Source organism: Cornus florida, unplaced genomic scaffold (genome assembly GCF_030987335.1).
Source record: "Cornus florida cultivar Cherokee Brave unplaced genomic scaffold, ASM3098733v1 CherokeeBrave_3.0.0_Hap2_Chr06, whole genome shotgun sequence".
NCBI lineage: Eukaryota > Viridiplantae > Streptophyta > Magnoliopsida > Cornales > Cornaceae > Cornus > Cornus florida.
The window spans coordinates 16,496,334-16,516,850 of record NW_026775576.1 but is presented as its reverse complement, the minus strand read 5'-3'; the positions used below and the strand labels follow the sequence as shown (position 1 = coordinate 16,516,850).

The 20,517-nt window shown below is 34.0% G+C and overlaps 1 protein-coding gene across 5 annotated transcripts; it reads left to right on the top strand.

Moving 5' to 3' along the window:
* Positions 1–1,795: 1,795 nt before the first annotated feature.
* LOC132311127 (uncharacterized) lies at positions 1,796–14,970 on the top strand. Of its 5 annotated transcripts, XM_059808869.1 has the most exons (5): positions 1,991–2,151; positions 2,298–2,352; positions 2,522–2,800; positions 6,787–7,034; positions 14,403–14,970. In XM_059808869.1, the coding sequence occupies exons 3-5, from the start codon at positions 2,557–2,559 to the stop codon at positions 14,751–14,753; spliced, it is 843 nt and encodes a 280-aa protein (XP_059664852.1). In that variant the 5' UTR covers positions 1,991–2,151; positions 2,298–2,352; positions 2,522–2,556; the 3' UTR covers positions 14,754–14,970. The 5 variants fall into 5 exon arrangements, with proteins under 5 accessions (XP_059664850.1, XP_059664853.1, XP_059664852.1 ...); XM_059808867.1 differs by lacking the exons at positions 1,991–2,151; positions 2,298–2,352 and adding an exon at positions 1,796–1,942; XM_059808870.1 differs by lacking the exons at positions 1,991–2,151; positions 2,298–2,352 and adding an exon at positions 1,815–1,942 and having other exon boundaries at positions 2,502–2,800.
* Positions 14,971–20,517: the final 5,547 nt, after the last annotated feature.

Here is a 20,517-nt window from a genome sequence, read left to right as displayed (position 1 = left end):
ATAATAATGATCTTATATTAATATATATATATATATATATATATATATTATTTAAGATAATTATCATTCTTATCTTTCTACCTAGATTGATGATAGATTCAGTGGCCTAGCGGTATCAGCCTCTTACTTTTCAAAGGAATTCAGGGGTTCAAATTTCAGAAGAGACAAGTGTATATGAGTACCAACTAAGATTCGAATTAAATCCCAAAAGGATTTGGTACTAAACGCATTGGGTGGGGTACTGGCCTTAAAAAAAAGAAAAAAAAACAGACATATTGGTCCTGGGTAGAAGAGAACTGACATTACTGACCCGTATTAACAATAACTTAAATTTTTAACTTTCCCAAAAAAAAAAAAAAACAACTGACCCGTATCCATTACCAAGTAGAAACCAAACCTTCGACATTCTGCCTCATCATCTGTCAAAGGAGAAGATAAAGATAATAAGCAAAAATCAAAATTAGGTATATATATACAATACCACTTAACTGTTAATTATTGTTATTTTTTCAAAATTGAATTTATTTTATTCTGACTAATTTTTTCCTATATTTTTATAACCAATTTTTACCATTTAAGATAATTATAATTTGTAATATGCATAACATTTAATAATTATTTAATTCTTTGATAATTATCTCTAATGATGCATATTATTTATAATAATGATCTTATATTAAGATATAGATATAACTTAAGATAATTATCATTATTATCTTTCTACCCACATCAAGTTGGTTTGGGCTTATTAGGAAATTTAGTTTGACTGACCTATATTTTATGATCAGCTAGATTGATGATAGATCCAAATTATACTTTATTGTTGATGGAAAGGTAACTTATGAAATTTTTAGTGACACACACAAATAGAATTTTATTTCAATTCCAATTACTCTTTCGAATTAAATCTCAAAAGTTTTGTTTGGCTAGGTGGAAACAGTTAAAAAAGAAAGAAAAGAGAAAATTTTTAAATTTTTTTAGAGTATAAATTTTTAAATTTTTTTAGAATTTAATTTTTTAATTTTTTTTAGAGTTTGGATAGATAGAAAGAGAAAACTAATAGAAAATTTTGTTTTCATACTTGTCTATTTTCTTTCAAAAATTTTTAATTTAATCTTGAAAAACAATTTCTTTATTTATTTTTGTACTAGATTTCTAAGAGGCAAGTTATCCGCAAAACAATTTTTTTTTTAATTTTTTTTTTACCTTTCTTTGTTTTTCTACAAGTTAATATATAATAGGCAACAACAAAATACAATCAAATCTCTCTAAAAAAAATTAGTATTTTCATCAATACATGTCCGTGTTTTTTTAAAGTTTCATTTCTCATTAGTTTTACTTTTGTCTCAAAAAATATTATGAAGTCTTATTTTAAATATAAATAATTATATTATTAAATTTAATAATTCATTATTTTATTATTTCTTTGCTAAAAATAGACATCAATAAATACAAATTCATTTATGTATTAGTATTTAAAATTATAAGGGTTAATGTGGTATCTTAAATCGTTTTCTTTTTACTTTCGTGCTATTCAAAATAACAAATTAATATTTTTCTATAATTTTCTTGAATAAATTTTTATTCTAACCAAATGCGTACTAAAAAATATATATTTTTTTTCATTCACTTCCCTTCACTTTTATTTTATTTTATTTTCTTTTCTATTTTTATTTATTTTCTTTTCTTACTTATTTTTATCTAATCAAACGGAACTAAAAGATTTGATTCTAAGCCCTTTGGATGGGTACGGAGCCTTTAAAAAACAAGAGGTAAAAACAAACAAGGAGACATCATTGGGTCCTGGGTAGAAGAAAACTGACCCGTATGTATTACCGAGTCGAATACAAACCCAACAACGGCCGAAACCAAACATTCGACATTCTGCCTCATCATCTGTCAAACGAGAAGATAAAGATAATAAAAAGAAAATCAAAAATAGGTATATACATACCACTTAACTGTTGATTATTGTTATTTTTTCAAAATTGAATTTATTTTATTCTGACTAATTTTTTCCTATAATTTTATAACCAATTTTTTCCTAGTTTGTTCTTACGCGATAAAGGATTTCTGTATATTGTTTAGGTTTTAATCCTATATGCTTGGTAGTTTAATTATTTACACTGTATCACAAATCGTTTCGGAAAGGTATAACGAGAACTGTGGAATTTGATGATAATTAGGGTTTGGGTTTGTGATTTTAGGGTTTTATTGTTTTGGGCTTTGTTTTATTATAGTGGCATAGTTGGTTCAAGCAGTGGTTTGTTGATACTAAATTCTGTTTGTATTGACAGAAGAAAACTTGAACTGGCCTATTTCTTGCGTGTACCAATTGATGTATTTTGAGAAGTATGCCTACCTTTTTTGAAACATTTGCAGTCGTTTTGGCAATTGTTTAATGGGATTATTGTTTCAATTCTTGTTAATCCTTTTTAAGCATTATTTTTAATGGTTTTCTTTATCCTGTTTATGTTGTTAAGTGACCCAATTTATGGTAGTGGGCTGTTATGTTTGTCAGGTGTGCTGTTCAGGTTGTTGGGTTAGGTAGTGGAGATGAGGCGGCAAGGACATTATGGTGATTCGGGTGGCAATGCATATGTTGCTGCTCGGATGCAGCATGTGTCTTCTGGTCAAAGGATGGAACACAGGTCTGGTGGTTATTACCAAGGACGGCCAGAACCCTTGACCTCTGAGAAGGAGCATCCTTATGGAATTTCCAAAGCAGAGGGACAATTGAGGTGGGAAAGAGATGGATCGAAGATACCAAATCCAATGTCATCCCATATGTTCAATGAAGGCAAGCATTGCTCTTTTATTTTTCATCTTCTCCTTCCATTCCGTTTTCTTTTCAACTTAATCTGTCCTTTACTAGGGATTGGACGGATTAGTTGCTCTTGTGATGTACATGTTCTGTGTGTTTTTCCATTTCTCTCTGACACAGGCACATACACAAATTCAATCTATTCATTAAGTTATTTGTGAAGGGTCCTTGGGAAACCAAGGTGAAAATTAAATTAGAGTTGACACGCTAAACATTTGGAACTGTACTTGTGTATGATACGTCACAGTTGTCTTATGCTCTTCTATTTGGTCACCGCACGACTATTTGAAACTGTATAATTGAATCTCTAAATATGGTTTGCTTTGTATTTCGTAGATACTTTTTGTGAGGTTCTGCACAATTTTCTCAGCGGCCTTGTTAGATGTTATGCAAACATATTTTTTACATTTTTAATTCGTTGCATATAGTTTTCTGTCTTTAAGGTACAGGAATTTATAGTTTACTTTTAATTAGATGAAAAATACACACCAATCAATCGTCTATGGGCATCTACATGTAGGTTATGGTTGCTTGTATAATTCCTTCATGGGCTTAACTGATGTAAAGACCAAATTTAGTACCTTCACACAAATTGTTGACGTATTTCACTCGTTGATTGATTCGTTTATCATTATAATGTTTGGAATTGTGTTCCCATGCAAAGTCATATTTGTGTTCATTTATTTGTTTAATGTCTTAAGTAAATTTCCATTCATTTCTTCTTTCATGGAACTATCAATTTTTAATTTGACAAGAGTTTTTGTCCTAAAGCAGTATTATAACTAAATTAGGCATGTAGTGTTCATAGAATGTGGTAATGATGGGGTAAGTTGTTTGATTGGACATTGAGTTTCACCTGTTCAGTTGATGAGATACTGAGATAATAGTAATTAAAGGCTGAAGGCACATTAAGGTGCTAAGGTCTCTTGGGGCCTGAGGCGTAAGGCAAAAAGTGAGGCGCGGGCCTTGATTGAAGCGAGGTGCAAGTTGCAAAAACATTTAAAAAATAATATAACATTGCAAACCAACAGTAAGCATAACCAACAATGGTAATTGGCAAACTGGAGTACTGAACAAACTGAGCAGTAGTTAATTAACATAACATTAGAATTATCAATACTCAACAGTCAACATAGAGATTCAAAGTAATAAGAAGACAACATTAAAACTCAAAAATCATAAAATGAAAATTAAGATGACATAGAAATGTTTTCACTTCCTCATAAGAAACCAACAGTAAAGGACCTAAACATCATCCTCATCATCAAACGCATCATCACAAAGGATTTATAACTCTCAACATCCTCCTCTTCTGTCTCTTCTGAATTCACCTCTACCTCTTCCTCCTCTATAAGCTGAACTGAAGAGGAGGAGCTTCCTACTGCCTGAGCTGTTCCCCGCGAATTAGATTTTGATCTAGATGGGTGACTGCTATGGTACTGCCCTCTCCAATACCAGGAACACTACTAGCTATAGCACTCCATGTCAAGAATGATCATTAGAGACTGGGTTATCTTCTGCATCTGAATCGCCATCTATTCTTACAATCAACCACTAGTCGCTCTCATCACTGTCATCGAGTATAATAGGATCAGTAGTGTCATGCATGTCATACTGGCGCTTCAATGCTCTATTGTATTTAATTACTTTGAGCAAGCCTATTTCTTTTTTTTGCTATGAAGCTACAATAATACAACTTTAACTAGTATATATGAAAAATGGGCTTGCTTGGTTTGTAACTCTGAAAATAATTTCGAAGAACTCAGAGAATAGAAAACTGTTTTTAGAGAACAATCTTTTATAGTTCTATGAAAACAGACATTTTTATAACTGAGTTTTCAGAAAACAGTTTTAAGAAAACTGAACCAAACAGAGTTTTTGTACAATTTTCTGTTTTCAGTTATCTGAAAACAGAAAATTGTTTCCAGAGTTACAAACCAAGCTGGCCCTAAAGGTATTGAAAACTTAATTACCAATCTAGTCAGTAATTACTTGCATATTCAAACACGCTCTAATTTTGTTCACTAGTGCAGAACCTTTATAAAAGAACTTTTGCAAACTTGGTGTTGAAGAATCATATGCCTTCCACAAACTAGCTATTGATTATAACTTGTTGCTTTGCATTTATTGAATTTATTATAGAAATAAATAATAAATTATAAATTGATTCAAACACGCTCTAATTTTGTTCACAAGTGCAGAACCTTTATAAAAACTTTTGCAAACTTGGTGTTGAAGAATCACATGCCTTCCACAAACTAGCTATTGATTATAACTTGTTACTATGCATTTATTGAATTTATTATAGAAATAAATAATAAATTAGAAATTGATTTACTAACTTAATATAGTTTACATGGAGCCTGTGTAGATCTCTATCTAATAATATCCATGGGATTACCAAAGAGGCCCTCGGCATTTGTAATGGCTTCTTTGCCCCTATCAATAGCCTAATAAATGTATCCCATGGGAGGCTTTCTCTCACCATCAACTAATCTTTGAACACTGACAAGAGGACCTAAAACCTTTAGGTTAAAGACAATGTTGTTCCAAAAGTGATCTTTGAACACTGACATCAACACATATTGTGCTACTCTGTTGCTTGTTTTCTCTTTTGCCCATTTATTAGATTCCAATCTTCCGAAATAAACACCTTTCTCAAGTTATCCTTTTGGCGGTGATGCCTCCATCCTACTCAATAATATGTTGAACCCCACACCTACATCTTAAAATTTATTAGATCAGATAAGACAACAGCTACTAGAAGACGTATACCCTATGCTCATGTTTGCATTGAGATATCCATTGATGACCATCTTCGAACATCTTTTAGTGTGGACCATGATGGAGTTTATATGGAAATTAACCCTTTGGTCTTTGACCTTGATTTGTAAGAAGTTCACAGAAGAATGAGAGAGGTTGTACAACCAAAGGAAGACCCAGAGAAGAGTAATGATGAGTGGGAGGAGGTTGCTAAGAAGAAGAGAATCAAGAAGACCAATCTCTATGCTCCTTCCATTGAGAACAATGGGGATTGGAACGAAACAATTTTATTTCTAGTAAATTGGAAAAAAACTAAAGAGAAAGGAAAGACCAATTTGGATAAAGGAACTCCAAATAGAAGTGGTAACATGTTTGGAACCCTTGCCTAGTTAATGGCAAAGATGCACAAGGTTATATCGACTTACCTTGAGTAATATCAAGCAGATCCAAGTTAATGCTAGCTTATGTTGCATACTCCTCGGCTTGTAATTCTCTCTATGCATCAATTTTTCATGACAATATGAGGATCCCTCCAAGTCATTATGGGTAGATGTAGTCGCTAATTGATAGAGTATCTGTTTTCTTGTAACTTTGCTTGTTTGTGGCCTATTGTAACTGATCGGGCTCTTGGCCTCTAACCCAAAAGCTTAAGCTGTTGGGTAGTGCTGCATACCCACCCATATAAGCCCATGACCTTCCCCATCCAGATCCGATTTGGGACAAGAACCTCTAATGCCTATACACTTGGGTTGTGAGTTGTGTTCTGGGATGCTTTTGGTCCACAAGTTTAATTTCATGGGCTTCTTTGGATGCCTGTTGTGTATATCCTTTTTTTTTTTTTAATCAAAAATTTCTTACCTACTGAAAAAATTGTAGAATTGTTCAATATTTGATAAAAGATCCAATCTTCTTTTTCCTCTTCATTTTTAACAGTCACGGAAAACCTCACTTTTCAATACGACGTAGTTTCCACAACTTTTAGTTTGGAATTTCTAATTTTAGCGTTTTTTCGAAGCTAATTGCTTTCTAATATTTTGTCTGACTTGCTAACAATGTGTCATGGTTGTGAGTTTATACTACTTTGTTTGCTTCATGAGAAAGTAAAATGATTTTTCCAATGATTTGTGACTTCTGATTGTTCTCTGTGTTAAATTAAAGCTTTGGACTGTGTATACTTAGATATGGTGCTTGTGTTATAGGTCAAGGGGGTGATGCATCTAGATCCTATTACCAGGGCCAAAGGCCAGATCCAAAAATGGGTTCAGAGAAACAAGGCAACAATGATCGCAGATCTCAGCCTCATGAAGAAGATATGGATGTTGGTTATGACGATAATGTCCTCTTGCAGACTTTTGACGGTCTTGAGCAGAAATTCCTGGATGATATTATGAAACTGACAAAGGATCAAACTGATGCAGAGGATGCAGAAAATGCTAGGCATAGGGAGGTACGTTTATATTGAAACTCGGCTTCTCAATTACTATTTTTTATTTTTTTATTTTTAACTTTGTGGTTGGTTAGTAAATCCAGATTTCTGGTGACATTATTTTTGGATAAAAATCTTTGTCATGTCCTTGATAAACATTGAAAATCTGCAATCAAAATTTTATTATTTTATTTCTTGAAGTGGTGTTCAAATTCAACAAATTTCGCCAAATAATTAGTTGGCATAACTGCTCAGGATATCATAAGTTGACCTGGCAGATGCCCGAGTGCCAGAAGTTCCGTGCATTCCATTTAACGAGCACAACAATATATCGGTAAACAGAGTTTTTAAAATCAGTATTTTAATGAAATATGTTATGATTGAAAGTATTTCTTCTTTTGAATTGCTACTTTTGTTTATAAACAGAAAGGTAAGTGAGCTTTTAGTTACTCAGTAACTTTTATGTTGAAGAAAATTACTGTTTGGCAGATGAAGTGCTGATTCTGCATGAAAGAAAAGGAATTTCAATGTGCCTTAGTGTACCAAAATCCAAGGTGTCAAAGCCACTAGAAGTCTTAAGGCAACTAGGAATGTGTTATAATTACAGATGAAGTTGGAACTAGTGCATTTGAAAAATACTTTGTAGACAGGACGAATAAACAATTTACAATCCTTCACAGATACGCTGTTATTTAAATTGGAATGTGGTTGGAGGTTTATTGAGTTGATCAGAATTCATTGAGTTGATCGACATTGGTTTGGTTTATTATATTAATATAGCATGGGAATAATATTACTATTTGTTCTTATTTTTATGCACACATTGGAACACATTTATGTCTTCTCAGTTTCAGTCTTTAGGCTAAAGTAAAGAATGAACTTACCAAGCTTTTCTGGTTATATTAGTGCAACCAAAGGCAAGAAGTGGCTTTTGAGTTAAAAAAATTATATTAAGGGGCCTTTTTGTGTTTAAGCTTAGAAAGGGTTTTCTCTAATTTGTTTTAGTTTTAGGAGTCATTAGTTTATTTCCTTTCTTTGTTTTAGATAATAAGGATGGTAGAGGATACAAATTTTACAAATTCTAAAATTGGATTGCTGTCTCAAATAAATGCTGTAATTATTGTTAAAGTGATTAAGTTGTTGAAGAGTAAAGTAACGCAAGTTGACACAGTGTTTTTAAAGGCGTGCCCAGGGTTGCGCCTAGGCTCCAGGCTCAGGTTTAGGGCCTATTGTCATCCCAGGCTCACTTATGTTTACTAGGCGCGCGCCTTGGTTGCGCCTCATCCTGTTTGTGGGCGTGCCTCACTGATATTTGTTTTAAAAAAATACTATTGTTCTATTTCTTAAGCCAAAAAGGGTACTTTTGGCAACTTAGTAAACAAAAAAGAAAGCCCAAGCATACAATAGAAGGAACTTGTACAAAAGAATAAAAAAATAAGAAAGCCCAAGAATCAAAGTGTTAACCGAACAGCGTTAGAATGAGATTGTGAGACGAAGACGAAGCCCTAGTTGTAGAGATGAACGACGAAGCCTCGCCAGTTCTTTCTTTCTTTTCTTTGTTTTTTTTTTTTTTTTTCTCTCTTCTCCTCTAGATCTCCCCTCTCTTCTCATCTTTGTTTACATCTCTCTCTTCGTTTAATTCACCTCTCTGTCATATATATATATTTATATATTTTGGCTCTGTTATTTTATTTTATTTTATTTTCTTGTTAACAAATATATATATCTTTGTTAACATATTTATTTCTTTTTGTGCTTTGTTTTGCCATTCAAAAAAACACATTTTGCTTTGCCTTTCAAGAAAACAAATTTGTGCTATGTTTGATGGTTGTTGGATGCTTGTATAGTTGATTGATTTACTTTTTTATATTTGATATTAATTTTTAGAATATTGATATGACTTATGAGATATGAATGTTATTATGGTAGTTCAAATTTTCAATTGTGCGCCTCACTTCACTCAGGTGTGCGCCTCGCCGTACGCCTAGGCTTCAAAGGACCTCTAGTGCCTTGGGCCTTTAATAACACTGAGTCTACATGAATTGCATAGGGACCAGTAAAGTAAGATTGCTTAGGACAAAATTTGGAGCTCTGTAGATTGTGAATTTTGAGCATTCTTGTTGAACAGATCAAAATTTTTGTTTTACTTTAGAGTTAACAAGTCTTGGCCTTGGGTCTTAGCATCTTCCTGCTCATTCGACATTAAATTTGGTAACAAGAGAAACTGGAGTTGATATTCGGGCTAGTGATTCTCTTCTTCAAAGTTATGTTTAATTCTGAAGGCACATTAAAAAGATCTCTGGCTTGTAGTGAGAAGATGGAACACCTCCAGCATGTGGCTGAAGATCTATGTCCAAACACAGGTGATCACTTGCAGCGTCTTGAAGATACAAGCGAATTAGTTTACAGATATCATCATATGTATATATGATTATATTGGCAAAGACATGTCTAGAGATTGCTCTTCTTTATTGACAATTGAAGGGCCGAAAATTACTTTAGAAATTAATTTTGCAACCATAGAATATACAAAATTGTGGCAACTATAGAGAAATCAAATTAACGATGGCTGATATCCAATTTGGATTCATGCCAGGAGGATCCACTCCGGAGGCTGTTTACTTAATAAGATGATATATGGAAGAGAAAATTTAGACATGATATTTGTGGATTTAGATAAGAGATATGATAGGGTATCAAGAGATAATTTGGTGGATCTTACTAAGAAAAGGAGTTCCTGGCAATATTAATTAAAATTATTCAAGATACATAAAAAGACACAAGAACTAGGAGTCAAACTCAAAGTTGGGAAACTAATGACTTTTCTATAAAACGTCTCTTTCTAATGTGAACTACTTAGTGGGAGACTAGGAGGCCAATGTTTTATATATTGTATATATGTACAGATTTAATATATTTAACAACAATCGCTAGTGTTTCTGTAGATTCGATCCCTTATTTGGAGGCTTGGAGGGGCTAGACAGAGCAACCTCATCAGAGTAAACAAAATGCATTTTTAGTGGGAACTTACTCTAAATTTTGCAATGTCTGCATGCGAAAATGTCCTCTCTACTAGACCAAATTTCCAACCTTTTTTAAAGTATTGAAATGAAACTAATGGCATAGGAAAAGGCATTGTTAGTGGGAACAGAGACTAAATTTCACCATGTCTACATGGAAAAATGTCCTCTCTACTAGGAAAATAAAAAAAATACACGTGTGGCTGTTTTTTCTTTTTTCTTTTTGATAACTAAGATTTTACTAACAAAGGCGTTCAAAAGGGGAAAGCATCCCTTAGAAATCACAAGGCCAAATAGGGTCCCTAAACTCTCAAAGAGTCCAAAAAATCTACTATCTCCATCATGGATTTACAATTTCTCCCTAGAACCCAGCAAAAAAAGAGTGCTAATAAAAAAAATGCATGTGTGGCTGTTTTTTCTTTTTTCTTTTTGATAACTAAGATTGTACTAACAAAGGCGTTCAAAAGGGGAACACATCCCTTAGAAATCACAAGGCCAAATAGGGCCTCTAAATTCTCGAAGAATCCAAAAAATCTACTATCTCCATCATGGATTTACAATTTCTCCCTAGAACCCAACAAAAAAAGAGTGCTAATAATGGAGAACTACAACGCACCAATAGGACTCTCCATTTCTTCAAAAGATCTCCTATTTCTTTCGAGCCATAAGCACCACCAAATGCACAAACGCGTAACCTTCCAACAAGCACGGGCTTGGGCCCCCACTTACACCCTCTCCAAGCCTCCACCAAGTTTTTTGAGGATCTGGGCATAATAATGTGTGGCTGAATTTTTATTCCTGAACTTTTAAATAGGAGAAGTATTATACCTGAACATATCCGTATCCATATTTTTCTGTTTCCATATTTTTATGCTGAATTTTTAATGTTTTTTGAGTTAAAAAAAATCGAATTATACTCATTACATATGCAAACACCTATTTGTTCTGTACCATGTTTTAAAAAATATGGTCATCACAATTGCACCATTACACCCCACGTCGCACCGCCACACATCACCACCACCACAAAGTTTGGAACGTGTCATGAAACATCTTTCTATATATCATAGTTTTGAGAACAAAATTAACGGTGGTTCTCTTCTATTGTTATGTGTCTATCGCGCATATATTTTTATATGCATATGTAATGAATATATTCAATACCCATCTTATTTATCTTCTTTTTTTTTTTTTTTGCAAAAATCTCCTTTGGTAAGTAAATTACATATAGGGTTAGGGTTCCTCACATACTCTTGATTTAATTCACCCCCTATTGGGATGCTCGTCACACCTTGCCATCCAAACCTGTGTCACTCCTCAGGCCACAAACCACCATGGCCCCATTGCAACCACCTTTACAACACAGCTTCCCAAGCTCTGTTGCATTACATTGCCATGTACCATTGTCAATCTGTTGTAACCACAATTCACCATGATGCCCCATGTCTCACTGTCGCACACCACCACCAAAAGTCCACACAACATGCAATATGTCACGAAAATTCTTTCTATGGGTCACAGTTTCAAGAACAAAATTAACAGTGGTTTATATTTTGTGTGCACACTACACATGCATATTTATTTGCATATATGTGTCTACGTAAAGATACAAAAAAAAAAAAAGAAAAAAAAAAAAGAAGTGTTTACATATATTTATGAGCAATCATAGCTTAGTGTATTAGTAAAAGTTTGGGTTAACAAGTACAAGTGTGATGATGTCACATGGGCGGGCTCAGCAGATTCTGCACTGGAAAAACGAAATATATATATATATATATGATTTGAGTGCTCTAATAGTTATCTTCAGCTGTAGAAACTCCCACTTTCGTCATATAATCTTTTTTGTATGATTTTTATTATTGTATGTTTGTTTCTTCGATCTGTGAAATATGGTAATTACAGAGGTTAGTAGGTGAAATGGGGTTGGCGACGGGTGAACCATTTGCCTGAGCCAAGCAAGGGACATGATACTCTTCCTTTAAGTGGCAGGCTCGAGGAAGGGGGGCCCTTTTGTCATTCTTATAAATGACAACTAGTAGTCTTTCTACAAGAGTATCCGAACAAGTGTCTGTTGATGGTTAACATGAGATGCCTGCTTCTAGTTTTTTGTGACAGACTACGGTATGTGGGATACCTCTCCCTATTTGGAAACTTGCATATCGAATGTGCAAGGAGGACACAAATTAATGTCCACCTATCTGGCACTCATTTTGACACGAGTCAAATCTTAGTTACCTAAAAGATGCTCAGAAGTACGGGGTGCAATGCCTTTTTTTGCAGAAAAATTATTGTGTAATTACAATTTCAAAATTGTACCAATGATCTATTGTTACTTGTCACATGCTTAAACATAGATTACTATACATACATTCATGAATGTATGTTTGATATAGCAGATTACTTGCAAATACATGCAAGGTCATGTCCCTGCATTTAGGTTCTGGAGAAAGATCACGGTTGAGATGTTGTGTCCATCTTGAATCACAACATTCATTTGTGTCCACAAATTCTTTAGGGTTGTATTCTTCATTGCATCTCACATTATATTGGGACACAAATTCTTAGTGGCATTTGAACATGGGATAACACTTGGGCATTCTGTTTTCGAGGCCATTTGATGGGTCTCCTGTCATGAGATGAGAGGGAAATTCAACGGAAAAGGAGAAATTTTGTAGTTGATGTTTATGAAAAAAGGGAAAAAAGAAAAGAAAAGAAAGAAAAACAAAAAGGAAACAAAAAGAAAGAAGTTTGCTGTTTAATTTATCAGAAATTCAGAAGCAGGAATTATCAACTCTATTGACACAGCTAAGCTTTAGTCCATGAGCACTTATTTTCTTTTGTGATTTAACCTCTGCTTTACTCCTTGACCCTAAACTTGCAAATAAAGGAAACATGCTATGAGCAAGTGTGCGTATAATTTTGAAATAGTTCAGTCTTTTTCCCTAGAGCACCAGGAATTTTAAACATATTCTATGTACAGGCTACAGTTTATAGGTATTCGTCAGTGGATTCTGATGTTGAATTTATAAAAGTTTGTCAAAACATATTTTATCATCTGATATTAGGGTTCAATTTATATCTGGGAGTTTACACAACTAGACTCCCCCCCTTCTTTTGAACAATCAGGCAACAAAGTAATTTTTCCTAGGATTCATTTGGAGTCTGGACAGCTTATGGAAATTGAATGGAATCATTTTGGTTTATATGACATTTAATGATTGATATCCATCATCTTGAATGGGAAAATTTTAAAACTAGTATCTACTTCACATATGTTGTTAGAATTCGAAATGTTGATGGATTGAGAACACCCAGTACTTTGGTGTACCATAGTTGCAGCTTCCACTTTGTTATGACATCAGTTCTTGCTGATGAACAGTAATTTACCCATATAAGTAATTTAAATCATAATGGATATAGTGTTAAATTTGTTTACATAACTTATGTAATTTTGCTGGTCTGTGTAGATTTTGTTATATTTTCTTAAAGTTGTTCAATGTTAAGCATTATAGTTCAAATATGATCCATTTTCATTAAATATTTGAATGTGGTCTGCCTGATAATTGAAGGTGGATTGGATACAGACCTAACCTAATAAAACCATATCTAGGGCGGAATGATATAGTAATTACATCATAAAAACTTACTTTTCAATGACTCTTGCGGTACTGTTCTACAAGATATTGCATTAAAGGGTTATAGTGTGGTTTTAAAACCATATCTAGGGCGGAATGTTATAGTAATTACATCATAAAAACTTACTTTTCAATGACTCTTGCGTACTGTTCTACAAGATATTGCATAAAAGGGTTATAGTGTGGTTTTCCTGATAATTGAAGGTGGATTGGATACAGACCTAACCTTTAGCATTTTTTCGCACAAAGTAGCTGCATAGACTTGAATCTGTGTTCTCATGCTTGAGAGCCCATCCTAGGTAATGGCCCCTATTTACAATATGTTGTATAGATGGAGCAAATAATGTTCAGACCTTAACATCAATCTTTACAAGCCAAGTATTATGTAACAGAATGATCAAACAAGGCATTAGCACATTTAGGCCCCTTTGGTGCCCATTTGTCATTTTGAACGTTACGAGTCTGATTGTTTTTGATCTATTTTCCCATCAATCTACATTTCTATGGATAATTATGATGAGGTATATCTGATCATTATTGTGATTAGGATAATGTTGAATTATGTTGAGGTCCATCGATACTAATATTTAAATTGGGGTGTGAAATCCATTGTATTTTAGATTGATTGTCTAAGTCTTTTGGGCATATCGTTGAATTTTGTATTAACTCTCATATTGCTTTGTTTGCCCTGACCATCTAATCTTCTCTGTACAACATATACATCTGTTTTTCAGAGAATAAACACAATTAACGCTCAATATCAAGAACAGCTAGCAGCACTTCGAGCTCGGCACACCAGTCGTCGGGATGAGTTCCTTCGGAGAGAATCTCATGAACGACAACAGCAATACCAGCAGGCTGCAATGGATCACTACCCTAACAGTGGCATGGGTCCCAGTGAGTCTCATGGTTACGGTTTAGCTGCAACCCCTACCGGAGAACTACAACGATCATATAGTGATGATCATTATGATTCGTACAGAGAGCGGGCTCGATTTCTTGGGAGCACCAGGGATCAAGAAATTGAGTCGAGAGGTCCATATCCTGGGGGGCGTGTTTATGATACCAGCTCGCGGTATTACTGATTTTGGTGCATAGCGTATAATATAAGGTTTCTCTACATACTTGATCTTCCCCAGGTTATGCTTTTGCTGTTTAGGTTGATTTTCTAATATAAGGCTTCATGCTGATCACTCTTCCATATATTTTTTGGCTGATTTCATGCTGATCACTGTCTGTTTGTAATGCTCTTAGCATATGGAAAATAAGATCTAGTTATTAAGGGTGGTATGTTATTTCTAATTATCATCGTCATCTTCCTGGAAATGATGCTTCTTGACAAGTGATTAAAATATGGCATAATTATGGATAATTACTACGAAGAGCCCGTTTGGCATTACTGTTGTAATGTTAAAAGCGCTTTTATCAGTAGAATCGTCAAAAAGCGCTTGCTGTAAGCATTTTAGGTGCTTGGGGATGTATTATATAAATCACTTTTTACACTTAAAGCACTTTTAAATTTGTTTGGTAACTACCAATTTTATTATATTACCCATACAGTTATAAACGTGTGCATTATCCAAACGTAATTTTATCATTAGGGAGATAAATTCCCTTAAATCAATAGCTCGGAAGTATCCTTAGACAGTTAAAGATGCACTTATAGAGAATTCCTAATAAAAAAAATCTTGAGATGCTATTGAATGTCTTTGAAAAATTTATGTAGAAAATGTGAAATTGGGCTACAACTCCACCAAGGAAATGGAAATGAAATCATGAAATCAGTCTAGCAATATATATATAGAGGATAGGTGTCATGAATTATGATATACAAAATGACAGTGATTGAGTGTCGACTAAACATTTTTATTTACTTAAAACGTTTTTTAGATATCCAGTTTTTCATTAAACATCTACGCTATTATTTAACGTGTTTTTAGATACTGCAAACGCGAGAATCCCAAACGGGGCGTAATTCTTTTATTTTAAGTTAAGCTATCAAAACATGTTTAAAGATGTTCTCTTCAAGGAAGAAAATGAGAGGTTCTCTAAACCAGGATTTATCGGAACCATAATTATGTTGAATGGTTTTAAAATATTGTTCTAGTACTTAAGAAAAATTGGAATATAAGGGTGTGTATAGATTTTAGAAACTTAAATATAGCCCCACCCCTAAAGATGAATGTCAAATTCTATCTTTTTATGGGGGCATTCTGGTTACAATAGAATTATATTGTCGAAGAAGACGTTTAGAAATGATTTAAGTGCTCGGTTCGATTGGAACGTTTGAATGCCCAGTTATGCTTTTCGCTTAAAAAAAATACCGTGACAACTTATCAAAGAATAATGAATGCTTTAATATCATATGATATATTTGGTCGATTTATGAAAGTATATATTGATGACGATGTCATAAAATCGTCCGGAAATGCACTTCCTTCTTTTGAAAGAATAAGAAGAATGCATAAGTTAGACACGCGCCAAAACCTCCTGTTATTGTTTGAGCAAAGTGTTAACTTCGATCTGAGTGTAAATAAATGCAAATTGAAAATGAGTCTTGCATTGTGCTTTTCTACTCATAAATTAAGATTTTATATGTTGTTAGTTGTAATTTATACTTGCTTCCTAAAATAAGTGTCCTGTTTGGAAGGAACATTTATTTTTGGAAAATGCTTTTTTTGACGACAAATATATACTCGACAAAAACGGACTTCCACCTGGCAACAATCTATTTGCGCACAACACTTTCCTCTCTCGCTCTTAGCCTCTCTCACTCCTCTGGAAAGCCTTCCAATCTCTTTGAGAATAAACAACGGTCCAAGAATGAAACACAGTTCTGACGTCGGAATAGCGTATTTGGCAGCGGTAGTGAATACTCCGGCAATACTCAACTTCACCTATGGAGTTGGAGAGGACGAAGGGCTCAACACGGCAAATAATTCGATAAAAATGAATTTTTAATTAAGTTAGACGAGGTATAATAAAAGAGAGAGAATCCCAACTCAGTCATATTTGGGAAAAGGAAAGGACGTTGTGGTTTCAATACCAAGCGCCATAGCCGAATATTTCAATGAGATTTTCCAAACTTTAAATTAGACAAATCATTAGCAAAGATGATATGAGGTATGTTTGATTTTTTTTTTGTCATTATCATTTTTTTTTTTTTTTTTTTTTCCAGTTTTTTTTCTTTCATTCTTCCTCTTCTTCTCTCTCTAAGAAGTCCTAATTTCTTCTATTTATTTCTTTTTTTAGTTTCAGTTTCTCTCTCTAAGAAATCCCTTTGTCAGAAATTCCTTTTTGGTTGCCTCTTCTTCCCCTCTGTGAAAAATTTCCCCCAATAAACTGAACCTACTATTCACCAAAAAATCAAACAATCATTAGTAACTAGTCAATGCCAGCGACTGGTCCATCCTTACTCTGGCCACGAACCAAAGTACGAGTCCACCAAGGACAGCCACCGCCGGAAAAACGATGTCGAAGAAGAAGCGCGTGGGCCCGAGTGAGATCTACTCACAGGAGCACGTGTCGCTCCCTGCGAATCTCTGAAATTGCCATTCTTGGTTGTTGCCGTCAACTTACCTTGGGTCACCGATCGTTGGTTACCCTGTTTTTCCATCAGCCGGATCAGTCCGGTTTGTTTGCAATTTGGTGCTTTTACTTGTATATTTTGATTTAATTGGCCAATCATTTGAACACGTGGCCAGCTATGTAGGTATGTCGGTGTTTTATTGGTGTTTTCAAGTCGGGTAAAATAACATTACTCTTCTTTTTTAAATAATCATTAAATACATATTATCAAGAGGTTGTTATTTGATAATATCAGGAGGGAGAATAGGAATATAATTCAAATTTCTTACATGATTTTTCAAATCATCTTTTCATTCTCAATTCCCAGCTTATTTAAAACCCCCCTTTTAAAGTCTTCTAAAATAATACACTATACTCAAACTTTCAAAGCCCTTTTTCAAATAAAGGCAATAACAGGAACATTCTTTTTAAAATTACAAATACAAATTACTTTTTCAAAGCAAATTACCAACAACAAAGTAAATTCCACATGTTCAACTTTCCATTTAAACTCTAGTTTTCACATAAGTTAGATCATTCAAATTAGGTGTAATGACCCTATCATTTTCCTTCCATTCCTTTTTATCAAATTTTACGGATGAATTTTTTTCGTTGAATTTTCTTTTCTGAGTTCAGTTACTCATCACTTAGTGTCATCTCGAATGCTCGGAAAAGGATTTCTGAAACTCTTTTATTTGAATTGACAACTTCCTTTAAGGACCGAGTCATTTCCATATTTTCATTTTTTGGACACTATTCACTTTTCGTCCTTTTCCCGTTTGTCACTTTGTTGGCACAACCTCACTTTCCGTGTCTGGAGTTGAGTTTTGACTTCACGAGTTTTCATTCTAGTTGATTTCCTCGAAATGCGTAGCTTTACTTTTGGAGAAAAGCTCACCGGTTGTTTATTTCTTCCGTAGGAGCGTGGATAAAAAGATTCTTTAGAAACATTGATGTTTCTTGGGGTATTTTTCATAAATATCTTTTGGAGATATTCTGATTAGAGTTTTTAAAGGCCAGTTTTGCAGATATCCTTTCTTGGAGGGGCCATTGTGCAATTAATGAAAGTTATTACAAAATGCCTAGTTTTGAGCTTGGATTCTCGTACGGGATTCATTTTTATATTTCATCAAGTCGTGTACTCTTAGAATTTTCTCATGGTCATTTTTTTTTTTAATTTTTCAGTTTTAGCCCTAGTTGCCTTCGAACTTGTTCGAGGCATATCTTTCTGCATGGGACTTTGTTTTTGACGCTGTTTCTTTCGTTGTTTATTTTTTTTCATTTCGGTTCTTTTTTGTTCACGGTTTTTTACCGTTTGAGTACGTCTGCGCAAATTCCACTTTTCCGGACCCAGCGGGGCTCTTTCGGGGCACTTTTAGGGTTTTACTATAAATAAAGGGTTATAAAATTAAAATCATTTCATCTTCTTCTTCTCACACTACTGCAAATCAGCCATGGCAGCCCAAGGGGGCTGTCACCCTTCTTCTCTCAAATTAACATTCTTCCCCTTTGTAAAATGCCGTAGTACCTTAGTGTTTATCATAGGCCTTGGCAAGGCGCTCATTTCCCCCTTATTAGAAGCCGATTCTGACCATTTTTGAGTTTAGGTATGGATTTTCATGGTGCCTCAAGGGTTAAAGTTGTTTCTCTCGTAGTCCCCGACATAACCTAGAAGTATCGTCGGATTTGGAGCGATTTCCTTCCAGTGGGGATTTGAGATTTCATGTCAAAGTGAGGTAGGGGATGTCTTAGGTTTACATAATTGTTGTATTGGTTGTTTTATAAGCTTATACAACTTGCATGCATGCCTAGGTATTTTATCTAGAATTTAATTTAATTATTTTATTTGTAGAAAATTTAATTCTCATGGTTGTACATAGTTTGGAATTAAATTGTAGCATGCTATTAAATTAAGTCTTGATATGTTCATTAACATATATTAAATTGGGAGGATTTGAATTAGTATTGCAACTTTTATTTAATCTTTCACTTGTATGAAAATTTAATTCACATGGGTGTAGCTAGCACGAAATCAACTTGTAATGTGATATTAAATTAGGCCTTAGTATGTTCTTTAACATATGTGAATTTGAGAATATTCGGAATTATTTTAAAATCTAGAGAAAATTAATTAATTTTATTTTAAGTGCTCTACTCACTTACTTGGATTTTTAACTTGATATTATTGATGAGCTTGGCATGTTCTATCATAGACATTAATTTGAGAATAATTGAATAGGTTTTGAGACTTTTATTTAATTATTTTCTTTGTATAAAATTTAATTCACATGGTTGTACCTAGCTTGGAATGAACTTACAATGTGATATTAAATTAGGTCTTAATATGTTCATTAACATATATGAAAATGAGAATATTTGAATGAGTGTGGTGAACTTTATTTAATTATTTTCTTGTATGAAGTTTAATTTTGTAACGACCTGGGTTTTTAATCAACCCGGTACTACAGTGATGAACCGAAGATTGACCCGTTAACGGATCCAGATGCGATAGCAAGAAACAGGACAATGATCTCCCAAGGCATAACACACCTCTAAGACCCTTTGATAACCTTCCATGAGGTCACGGAACCTGAAGGAACAAAGTGTGGAAGCAAAACAAAGACATGGGTATGAAAACCCTACCGAAGGAAGAACCAAGGGTAAAATGGTCATTTTACCCTAAGAGGAAGGAATTTGACTTCCAACAAGTCAAATGAGATCAAAAACATTCAAAAACAACCTTTGGTAACTTCATAAGAAGTCCTAAGGCCAAAGGAAGAGAAATCTCAAAAGAACCCTATCCCGGTTCGAACCAAATCCGACACCCTCTTACTAAAATGAGGATATCTTGAGCTAGGGAAAGAATCTGAAGCTGAAATTGATACCATTGGAAAGCTGACTTCGACGCGATCATTTTAGACTCAAGAACGGACCAATTCGGAGTTAAAACAAAAAAGTTACATCAGTTTGAAGTTCGAAGTCCAAAATTGAAAACTCTAGAAGACTTGAACCGGTTCAACATGGACAGAATGCCCATGCTGAACCAAAAATGACCCTTGAACTAGTTCAACTATTCTTGAACCGGTTCAACTTGAACAGAACACCCAAAATGCAGCAGAAATAATGCATTAGCAGAAAAATGAGTTTGCAACACAGTTTTCAAGGTTAATATGACATTTTTCGGAAAAATGTCATGAAGAAACTCCCCCTAAAATCACATTTTCTATGTGACAAAGTCAAGAATGGAATTTATTTCCCAAAGAAAATTACCAAAATGCCCTT